Raw genomic sequence first — 12,363 nt, 5'->3', positions numbered from 1 at the left:
CCCATAACTCACCTTTATGGGGTCTCCCACCCCCATAACCCACCATAGCCCCCTCATAACCACCTATAACCCCCATAACCCCCCATATAACCCTCCATAGCCCCCATATAAACCACATATAAACCCCATAATCCCCCATATAACCCCCCATAACCCCTCATAGCCCCCTATAACCCCCCATAGCCCCCATAGCCCCCTCATAATCCCCCATAGCCCTCTCATAACCTCCTATAAGCCCCCATAACCCCCCATATAAACCCCATAACCCACCATATCCCCCTCTTAACCCCATATCTGGCCCCCCACCCCATAACCCACCTTTATGGGGTCTCCCACCCCCATAGCCCCCCATAGCCCCTCCATAACCCCCCATATAAACCCCATAATCCCCCATAGCCCCCCATAACCCCCCATATAAACCCCACAACCCCCCATAGCCCCCTCATAACCCCCTATAAGCCCCCATAACCCCCCATATAAACCCCATAACCCCCCATAGCCCCCTCATAACCCCCATATAACCCCCATAGTCCCCCATAACCCCCATATAACCCCCCATAGCCCCCTCATAACCCCCCATATAAACCCCACAACCCCCCATAGCCCCCTCATAACCCCCTATAACCCCTCAAAACCCCCCATATAACCCCCCATAACCCCCCATAGCCCCCCCATAACCCCCATATAAACCCCATAGGCCCCCATAACCCCCCATATAACCCCCATAGTCCCCCATAACCCCCATATAACCCCCCATAGCCCCCTCATAACCCCCCATAGCCCCCTCATAACCCCCATATAAACCCCATAGTCCTCCATAGCCCCCTATAACCCCCATAACCCCCCATATCTGGCCCCCCACCCCATAACCCACCTTTATGGGGTCTCCCACCCCCATAACCCCCATAGCCCCCTCATAACCCCCCATATAACCCCCATAATCCCCCATAACCCCCCATAAACACCCCATATAAGCCCCCATATCCCCCCATAGCCCCCCATAACCCCCCATAAACACCCCACATAAGCCCCCATGTCCCCCATATCCCCCCATAACCCCCATATCCCCCCCACAGCCCCACATAGACCCCCATAACCCCCCATATAACCCCCATAACTCCCATATAAACCCCATAGACCCCCATATAAACCCCATAGCCCCCCATAACCCCCTATAAACCCCCCATAGCCCCCATATAAACCCCATAGCCCCCCATAAGCCCCATATAACCCCCCACAGCCCCCCATAACCCCCATATAACCCCCCATAGCCCCCCATAGCCCCCTCATAACCCCATATCTGGACCCCCCACCCCATAACTCACCTTTATGGGGTCTCCCACCCCCATAACCCCCCATAGCCCCCTCATAACCCCCCATATAAAACCCATAACCCCCCATAGCTCTCTCATAACCCCATATCTGGCCCCCCACCCCATAACCCACCTTTATGGGGTCTCCCACCCCCATAACCCCCATATAACCCCCCATATCCCCCTCATAACCCCATATCTGGCCCCCCACCCCATAACCCACCTTTATGGGGTCTCCCACCCCCATAACCCCCATATAACCCCCCATAGCCCCCTCATAACCCCATATCTGGCCCCCCACCCCATAACCCACCTTTATGGGGTCTCCCACCCCCATAACCCCCATATAACCCCCCATAGCCCCCCCATAACCCCATATCTGGCCCCCCACCCCATAACTCACCTTTATGGGGTCTCCCACCCACGAGATCCTGCTCTTGTTCTGCTTCTTCTTCCTCCCCTGCAGCATCTTTTTAGGGGACGGCATCTCGGGGATGTTGTCGTCCACCTCCTCATCCTCATCTGCCTCCCGCACTGCCAGATTGGGGCACCTGTGGGGCACCATAGACACCTATAGGGGGGGTTATGGGGGGCTATGGGGGGATATGGGGGGATATGGGGGGATATAGGGGGATATAGGGGGATATAGGGGGGATATGGGGGGCTATGGGGGTTATATAGGGGCTATGGGGGTTTATAGGGGGATATGGGGGGGATATAGGGGGGATATAGGGGGTTTACAGGGGGTTATGGGGGGATATAGGGGTTTATGGGGGGATATAGGGGTTATATAGGGGCTATGGGGGTTTATAGGGGGATATGGGGGGGATATAGGGGGGATATAGGGGGATATAGGGGGATATAGGGGGGATATAGGGGGGATATAGGGGGGATATAGGGGGATATAGGGGGATATAGGGGGGTATGAGGGGATATAGGGGGATATAGGGGGATATAGGGGGATATGGAGGATATTGGGGGGCTATGGGGGGTTTATGGGGGGTTATATGGGGGGTTATGGGGGGATATGGGGGGTTATATGGGGGCTGTGGGGGGTTATATGGGGGGATATGGGGGGATATAGGGGGGATATGGGGGGATATGGGGGGATATAGGGGGGATATGGGGGGATATGGGGGGATATAGGGGGGATATAGGGGGGATATGGGGGGATATAGGGGGATATAGGGGGGATATAGGGGGGATATAGGGGGATATGGGGGGATATGAGGGGATATGAGGGGGTTACGGGGAGATATGGGGGGTTATGGGGGGCTATGGGGGGTTTTATGTAGGGTTATGGGGGGTTATGGGGGGATATGGTGGGGCTATGGAGGGATATAGGGGGTTATGGGGGGTTTATAGGGGGTTATGGGGGAATATGGGGGGTTATATGGGGGGTTATGGGGGAATATGGGGGGCTATGGGGGGATATGGGGGGTTATGGGGGGATATAGGGGGGATATGGGGGGATATAGGGGGGATATAGGGGGGTATGAGGGGATATAGGGGGGATATGGGGGGATATGGGGAGTTTATAGGGGGTTATGGGGGGATATGGGGGGATATAGGGGGGATATAGGGGGGATATGGGGGGATATGGGGGGGATATAGGGGGATATAGGGGGATATAGGGGGATATGGGGGGATATAGGGGGGATATGGGGGATATAGGGGGGATATGGGGGATATGGGGGGATATAGGGGGGATATGGGAGGGATATGGGGGGGATATAGGGGGTGTGGGGGATATGGGGGGGATATAGGGGGGTTATGGGGGATATAGGGGAATATAGGGGGATATGGGGGGATATAGGGGGATATAGGGGGGATATGGGGGGGATATAGGGGGGATATGGGGGATATAGGGGGGATATAGGGGGGATATAGGGGGGTTACGGGGGCTAAGGGGGGTTTACAGGGGGTTATGGGAGGCTAAGGGGGGTTTATGGGGGGATATGGGGGGATATAGGGGGGATATGGGGGGATATAGGGGGATATGGGGGGATATGGGGGGATAGAGGGGGGATATGGGGGGATATAGGGGGGATATAGGGGGATATAGGGGGGATATGGGGGGATATAGTGGGATATGGGGGGATATAGGGGGGATATGGGGGGATATAGGGGGATATAGGGGGGTTATGTGGGGCTAAGGGGGGTTTACAGGGGGTTGTGGGGGGATATGGGGGGTTTATAGGGGGGATATGGGGGGATACGCGGGGGATATGGGGGGATATAGGGGGGATATAGGGGATATAGGGGGGATATGGGGGGATATGGGGGGATATAGGGGGGTATGGGGGGATATAGGGGGGATATGGGGGGATATAGGGGGATATAGGGGGGATATGGGGGGTTTACAGGGGGTTATGGGGGGATATGGGGGGATATAGGGGGATATAGGGGGATATACGGGGGATATGGGGGGATATGGGGGGATATAGGGGGGATATGGGGGATATAGGGGGATATAGGGGGGATATGGGGGGATATAGGGGGGATATAGGGGGGATATAGGAGGGATATAGGGGGGATATAGGGGGATATGGGGGGATATAGGGGGACATAGGGGGATATAGGGGGGATATGGGGGGATATGGGGGGATATGGGGGGAGATGGGGGGAGATGGGGGGATATAGGGGGATATAGGGGGATATAGGGGGATATAGGGGGATATGGGGGGATATGGGAGGATATGGGAGGATATGGGGGGATATAGGGGGGATATAGGGGGGATATAGGGGGATATGGGGGGATATGGGGGGATATGGGGGGATACGGGGGGGATATAGGGGGATATAAGGGGCATATGGGGGGATATGGGGGGATATAGGGGGGAAAAAAGGGGGATATAGGGGAATATAGGGGGGTATGGGGGGATATAGGGGAATATAGGGGGGTATGGGGGGATATAGGGGGATATGGAGGATATTGGGGGGCTATGGGGGGTTATGGGGGGTTATATGGGGGGTTATGGGGGGATATGGGGGGTTATATGGGGGCTGTGGGGGGTTATATGGGGGGATATGGGGGGATAAGGGGGGATATGGGGGATAAGGGGGGATATAGGGGATAGGGGGATATAGGGGGATATGGGGTGTTATATGGAAGTTATGGGGTTATATGGGGGCTATGGGGGTTATATGGGTGGTTATGGGGTTATATATGGGGGCTATGGAGGGTTATAGGGCATTATGGTGGGGCTATGGGGGGCTATGGGGGGTTATGGGGGGTTTTATGTGGGGTTATGGGTGGATATGAGGGTTATATGGGGGGTTATGGGGCAATATGGGGGGTTATATGGGGGGTTATGGGGGAATATGGGGGGTTATGGGGGGTTTATATGGGGGGATATGGGGGGTTATGGGTGGATATAGGGGGTTATGGGGGGATATGGGGTGGATATAGGGGGTTATGGGGGGTAATGGGGGGGTTTATAGGGGGTTACAGGAGATATGGGGGGTTATGGGGGGCTATGGGGGGTTTTATGTGGGGTTATGGGGGGATATGTGGGGTTATGGGGGGATATGGGGGCACGATGGGGTTTATATGGGGGATTATGGGGGGCTATGGCGGTTATATGGGGGTTATATGGGGGGGCTATGGGTTTATATAGGTGTTATATGGGGGTTATGGGGTTTATATGGGGGTTAATGGGGTTCTATGGGGCGCTGTGGGGCTATGGGCTTTATATGGGGGTTTATATGGGGGTTAATGGGGTTCTATGGGGCGCAGTGGGGCAGACCTCCTCTGCAGACAGGCCTGTTTGCTGCGGCCGCTGCCCCCAAACTTGACCATGTTCTGGCAGGCCTTGCACGTCCCACACTCGGGCTGCTGGCAGACCTGGGGGGCGGCACCTGTGAGCTGCCAGGACCTTCCCAACCCAACCCAACACAACACAACACAACTCAATCCATCCCATGTCTATTTGAGCTGCCAGGACCTTCCCAACCCAACACAACCCAACCCAACACAACCCATGTCTATTTCATCTTCCAGGACCTTCCCAACCCAACACAACCCAACTCAACCCAACCCAACTCAACCCAACCCATGTCTATTTGAGCTGCCAGGACCTTCCCAACCCAACCCCACCCCATGTCTATATGATCTACCAGGACCTTCCCAACCCAACACAACCCCATCCCGTGTCTATTTGAGCTGCCAGGACCTTCCCAACCCAACACAACCCAATTCAACCCAACCCAACTCAACCCAACACAACTCAACCCAACACAACCCAACCCAACTCAAACCAAACCAACTCATCCCAACCCAACCCAACCAACCCCATGTCTCTTTGACCTTGAAGGACCCTTCCAACCCAACCCAACCCAACCAACCCCACAGCTCTTTGACCTTCAAGGACCCTTCCAACCCAACCCAACCCAACCCAACCCATGGCTCTTTAACCTTCAAAGACCCTTCCAACCCAACCCAACCTGTGTCTCTTTGACCTATAAGGACCCTTCCAACACAACCCAACCCAACCCACGTGTCTTTGACCTTCAAGGACCCTTCCAACCCAACCCAACCCATCACTCTTTAACCTTGAAGGACCCTTCCAACCCAACCCAACCAACCCCCCCACCCCCCATCTCTTTGACCTTCCAGGACCCTTTGGCCCCGCACCTCGCAGACCCCGCAGCGCCGCCTCTTGGTGCCGTTCTCCTTGTACCAACCCCAAATCCCTTTAACCTTTCAGGACCCTTCCAACCCATTTATGACCTTCAAAGACCCTTCCAACCCCCATCCCTTTAACCTTCCAGGACCCTTTGGCCCCGCACCTCGCAGACCCCGCAGTGCCGCCTCTTGGTGCCGTTCTCCTTGTACCCACCCCCCATCTCTTTAACCTTCCAGGACCCTTTGGACCCCGTACCTCGCAGATCTTCAAAGACCCTCCCAACCCAACCCAACCAACCCCAAAGCTCTTTGACCTTCAAGGACCCTTCCAACCCAACCCAACCCAACCAACCCCATGTCTCTTTGACCTTCAAAGACCCTTCCAACCCAACGCAACCCAACCAACCCAACCCAACCCATGGCTCTTCGACCTTCAAAGACCCTTCCAACCCAACCCAACCCAACCCAACCAACCCAACCTACCCCGTGTCTCTTTGATCTTCAAGGACCCTTCCAAACCAACCCAACCCAACCCAACCCAACCCAACCCAACCCATCACTCTTTAACCTTGCAGGACCCTTCCAACCCAACCCAACCCAACCCAACCCAACTCAACCCAACCAACCCAACCCAACCAACCCCAACCCATCACTCTTTGACCTTGAAGGACCCTTCCAACCCAACCCAACCCTACCAACCCCCCATCCCTTTAACCTTCCAGGACCCTTAGGCCCCGCACCTTGCAGACCCCGCAGCGCCGCCTCTTGGTGCCGTTCTCCTTGTACCAACCCCAAATCCCTTTAACCTTTCAGGACTCTTCCAACCCAACCCAATCCAACCCACGTCTCTTTGACCTTCAAGGACCCTTCCAACCCAACCCAACTCAACCCACGTCTCTTCGATCTTCAAAGACCCTTCCAACCCCCCCAACCCCCATCTCTTTAACCTTCCAGGACCCTTTGGACCCCCTCCTTCCCCCAACATCCCCGTACCTCGCAGACCTTCAAAGACCCTCCCAACCCAACCCAACCCAACCCAACCAACCCCATTGCTCTTCAATCTTCAAAGACCCTTCCAACCCAACCCAACTCGTGTCTCTTTGGCCTTGAAGGACCCTTCCAACCCATTTATGACCTTGAAGGACCCTTCCAACCCAACCCACCCAACCCCATGGCTCTTTGACCTATAAGGACCCTTCCAACCCAACCCAACCCATCACTATTTGACCTCGAAGGACCTTCCCAACTCAACCCAACCCAACCAACCCCATTGCTCTTCAATCTTCAAAGACCCTTCCAACCCAACCCAACCCAACCAACCCAACCCACGTCTCTTTAACCTTCCAGGACCCTCCCAACCCAACCCATGGCTCTTTAACCTTCCAGGACCCTTTGACCCCCGTACCTCACAGACCCCGCAGCGCCGCCTCTTGGTGCCGTTCTCCTTGTACCAACCCCAAATCCCTCTAACCTTTCAGGACCCTTCCAACCCACCCCCCATCTCTTTAACCTTCCAGGACCCTTTAGACCCCCGCACCTCGCAGACCCCGCAGCGCCGCCTCTTGGTGCCGTTCTCCTTGTACCAACCCCAAATCCCTTTAACCTTTCAGGACCCTCCCAACCCAACCCAACCCATCACTCTTTGACCTTGAAGGACCTTCCCAACTCAACCCAACCCAACCAAGCCCATTGCTCTTCGATCTTCAAAGACCCTTCCAACCCAACCCAACCCGACCATCCCACGTCTCTTTGACCTTCAAAGACCCTCCCAACCCAACCCAACCCCATAGTTCTTTGACCTATAAGGCTCCTTCCAACCCAACCCAACCAACCCCATTGCTCTTCGATCTTCAAAGACCCTTCCAACCCAACCCAACCCAACCCAACCAACCCCATCCCATGGTTATATGATCTTCAAGGACCTTTCCAACCCAACCCAACCCAACCCAACCCAACCCTCTTCGACCTTCAAAGACCCTTCCAACCCAACCCAACCCAACCCAACCAACCCCCTCCCATGGTTATATGATCTTCAAGGACCCTTCCAACCCAACCCAACCCAACCCAACCCATGTCTCTTTGACCTTTAAGGACCTTTCCAACCCATTCATAACCTTGAAGGACCCTTCCAACCCAACCTAACTCAACCAACCCCATTGCTCTTCGATCTTCAAAGACCCTTCCAACCCAACCCAACCCCCCCACCCCCCATCCCTTTGACCTTCCAGGACCCTTTAGGCCCCGCACCTCGCAGACCCCGCAGCGCCGCCTCTTGGTGCCGTTCTCTTTGTCGTCCTCCCTCTCGTCCTTCTCGATCTGCTCCGAGAAGAAGGTGTCGAAGATGAGATAAACCAACTTGGTGGTGGTGGCTTTGGTGGGACCCTTGTCCTTGTCGATGCGCGTGGGGTGACGGATGGCCTGGCGCCGCACCGCGCGTCTGTGGGGCAATGGGGGGCAGTGGGGGTCAGGGGGGACCATAAACAACAAGGGGGCAATGGGGGGCAATGGGGGTCAGGGGGGACCATAAACAACAAGGGGGCTATGGGGGGCAGTGGGGGGGACCGGGGCCCATAATTAAGGAGGGGACAATGGGGGGCAGTGGGTCCCATAAACAAGAAGGGGGCAATGGGGGGCAGTGGGGCCCATAACCTCAATTCAACCACCCCACCTCAATCCCCCCCCTGCCCCCCAACTTATGGGTCCCCACCTCTTCCCATTCAACCCCCCCACCTCAATTCAACCCCTCCCCAGCCCCCCAACTTATGGGTCCCCCCCTCTCCCCTCCCCAGCCCCACAACTTATGGGTCCCACCTCTTCCCATTCAACCCCCCCAGCCCCACAACTTATGGGTCCCACCTCTTCCCATTCAACCCCCCCACCTCAATTCAACCCCCCCAGCCCCATAACTTATGGGTCCCACCTCTTCCCATTCAACCCCCCAACCCTCCCCTGCCCCATAACTTATGGGTCCCCACCTCTCCCTCCCCTGCCCCATAACTTATGGGTCCCAACCTCTTCCCATTCAACCCCCCAGCCCCATAACTTATGGGTCCCCACCTCTCCCCCCCCCAGCCCCATAACTTATGGGGTCCCACCTCTTCCCATTCAACAACCCACCTCAATTCAACCCCTCCCCAGCCCCTTAACTTATTGTTCCCCCCCTCTCCCCTCCCAGCCCCATAACTTATGGGTCCCACCTCTTCCCAAGGGTGACCCCATTCAACCCCCCACCTCAATTCAACCCTCTCCTGCCCCATAACTTATGGGTCCCCCCTCTCCCCTCCCCAGCCCCATAACTTATGGGTCCCCACCTCTTCCCATTCAACCCCCCCAGCCCCATAACTTATGGGTCCCACCTCTTCCCATTCAACCCCCCCTGCCCCATAACTTATGGGTCCCACCTCTCCCATCCCCAGCCCCATAACGTATGGGTCCCACCTCTTCCCAAGGGTGACCCCATTCAACCCCCCACCTCAATTCAACCCCATAACTTATGGGTCCCCACCTCTCCCTCCCCAGCCCCATAACTTATGGGTCCCAACCTCTTCCCATTCAACCCCCCAAGCCCCCCATCTCAATTCAACCTCCCCTGCTCCATAACTTATGGGGTCCCACCTTTTCCCATTCAACCCCCCCAGCCCCATAACTTATGGGTCCCCACCTCTCCCCTCCCCAGCCCCATAACTTATAGGGTCCCAACCTCTTCCCATTCAACCCCCTAACCCCCCCATCTCAATTCAACCTCCCCAGCCCCATAACTTATGGGTCCCACCTCTTCCCCAGGGTGACCCCATTCAACCCCCCACCTCAATTCAACCCCTCCCCAACCCCATAACTTATGGGTCCCCCCCTCTCCCCTCCCCAGCCCCATAACTTATGGGTTCCCACCTCAATTCAACCCTCCCAGCCCCATAACTTATGGGGTCCCACCTCTTCCCATTCAACCCCCCCAGCCCCATAACTTATGGGTCCCCCCCTCTCCCCTCCCCAGCCCCATAACTTATGGGTCCCACCTCTTCCCAAGGGTGACCCCATTCAACCCCCCACCTCAATTCAACCCCTCCCCAGCCCCATAACTTATGGGTCCCAACCTCTTCCCATTCAACCCCCCAACCCCTCCCCAGCCCCATAACTTATGGGGTCCCACCTCTTCCCCAGGGTGACCCCATTCAACCCCCCACCCCCCTATCTCAATCGCCCACAGCCCCATAACTTATGGGGTCCCACCTCTCCCCTCCCCAGCCCCATAACTTATGGGTCCCCCCCCTCTCTCCCCCTCTCCCCCCCCAGCCCCATAACTTATGGGTCCCACCTCTCCCCTCCCCAGCCCCACAACTTATGGGTCCCAACCTCTTCCCATTCAACTCCCTCAATCCCCCCACATCAATTCCCCCTCCCAGCCCCCCAACTTATGGGTCCCCACCTCAATTCAACCCCCCTAGCCCCACAACTTATGGGGTCCCACCTCTTCCCATTCAACCCCCCCAGCCCCATAACTTATGGGTCCCACCTCTCCCCTCCCCAGCCCCATAACTTATGGGTCCCACCTCTTCCCATTCAACCCCCCCAGCCCCATAACTTATGGGTCCCCCCCTCTCCCCTCCCCAGCCCCATACCTTATGGGTCCCCATCTCTCCCTCCCCAGCCCCATAACTTACGGGTCCCCCGCTCTCCCCTCCCCAGCCCCATAACTTATGGGTCCCACCTCTCCCCTCCCCAGCCCCATAACTTATGGGTCCCAACCTCTTCCCATTCAACCCCCCAACCCCTCCCCAGCCCCATAACTTATGGGTCCCCACCTCTTCCCATTCAACCCCCCCAGCCCCACAACTTATGGGTCCCCACCTCAATTCAACCCCCCCTGCCCCCCAACTTATGGGTCCCACCTCTTCCCCAGGGTGACCCCGGCCAGTTTGATGAGGTCCCTCATGCAGGGGGTGATGAGGACGGGGGGCTCGTCGCTGTCCCCGGCCTCGTCGTAACTTTCCACCTGCTCCACCACGAACTGAGCGTGTCTCAATAGGGAATCCTCCGTGAAACGGTTGAAGTTCAGCCCCACGGGGGGGACGGTGGTCTGGGGGGGCACAGATATAGGGGAGGGGGATGTCAGACCCCTATAGGGATGGGGAGGCCATGAGTCAATAGGAATAACTGGGGGGGGGGGAGATTGAAGAGCCCTATAGGGGTAGGGGGGTGGGTGGTGGGATTGAAGACCCCAATAGGGATGGGGGGGTGGATAATAAAGGGGTGGGGGGGTGGGATTGAAGACCCCAATAGGGATAGGAGTGTTATGGGGTGGGACTGAAGACCCCAATAGGGTTAGGGGGGTGGGGGGTGGGATTGAAGACCCCAATAGGGGTAAGAGAGGGATAATTAAGGGGGGTGGGATTGAAGACCCCAATAGTGATAGAGGGGTGAGATTGAAGACCCCAATAGGGATAGGGGGGGGAGTGGGATTGAAGAACCCTATAGGGATATGGGGGGGAAGGGGTGGGATTGGAGACCCCAATAGGGATAAAGGGGTGGGATTGAGGAACCCTATAGGGATATAGGGGGGGTAATAAAGGGGTGAGGGGTGGGATGGGTTATGGGGTGGGATTGAAGACCCTAATATGGATAGAGGGGTGGGAATAGGGATCAATAGGGAATCCTCCGTGAAACGGTTGAAGTTCAGCCCCACGGGGGGGACGGTGGTCTGGGGGGGGGAGATATAGGGTGTTAGACCCCTATAGGGATGGGGAGGCCATGAGTCAATAGGAATAACTGGGGGGGGGGGGATTGAAGAGCCCTATAGGGGTAGGGGGGTGGGTGGTGGGATTGAAGACCCCAATAGGGATGGGGGGGGGGTGGGATTGAAGAGCCCTATAGGGATATGGGGGGGAAGGGGTGGGATTGAAGACCCCAATAGGGATAAAGGGGTGGGATTGAAGACCCCTATAGGGGTAAGAGAGGGATAATTAAGGGGGGTGGGATTGAAGACCCCAATAGTGATAGAGGGGTGGGATTGAAGAGCCCTATAGGGATATGGGGGGGAAGGGATTGAAGAACCCTATAGGGATATGGGGGGGAAGGGGTGGAATAGAAGACCCCAATAGGTGTAAGGGGGGCTATGGGGTGGGATTGAAGACCCCAATAGGGATAAAGGGGTGGGAATAGGGATCAATAGGGAATCCTCCGTGAACCGGTTGAAGTTCAGCCCCACGGGGGGGACCGTGGTCTGGGGGGGCACAAGAAATAGGGGAGGGGGATGTCAGACCCCTATAGGGTGTTATGGGGTGGGATTGAAGAGCCCTATAGGGATATGGGGGGGAAGGGGTGGGATTGAAGACCCCAATAGGGATAAAGGGGTGGGATTGAAGACCCCAATAGGGATAGGAGTGTTATGGGGTGGGATTGAAGACCCCAATAGGGTTAGGGGGGTGG

General features: G+C 56.6%; 1 protein-coding gene across 1 annotated transcript in view; it reads right to left on the bottom strand.

Moving 5' to 3' along the window:
• DNMT1 (DNA methyltransferase 1) overlaps nucleotides 1-12,363 on the bottom strand; it is a 75,464-nt gene that overhangs the window by 40,542 nt on the left and 22,559 nt on the right. The window contains exons 14-17 of the mRNA XM_085535207.1: nucleotides 10,827-11,014; nucleotides 8,188-8,377; nucleotides 5,063-5,160; nucleotides 1,651-1,864 (exon numbers count right to left, since the gene is read on the bottom strand). Of these exons, the coding sequence (XP_085391333.1) occupies nucleotides 1,651-1,864; nucleotides 5,063-5,160; nucleotides 8,188-8,377; nucleotides 10,827-11,014 (690 nt within the window). The remainder of the gene's footprint in view (nucleotides 1-1,650; nucleotides 1,865-5,062; nucleotides 5,161-8,187; nucleotides 8,378-10,826; nucleotides 11,015-12,363) is intronic.

This window comes from Coturnix japonica, unplaced genomic scaffold (assembly GCF_054131305.1).
Source record: "Coturnix japonica strain WE unplaced genomic scaffold, WE-NBRP24 Scf111, whole genome shotgun sequence".
In the NCBI taxonomy this organism is placed as follows: Eukaryota; Metazoa; Chordata; class Aves; order Galliformes; family Phasianidae; genus Coturnix; species Coturnix japonica.
The sequence above is the reverse complement of the archived record's forward strand: the minus strand, read 5'-3'. Positions and strand labels throughout refer to the sequence as shown.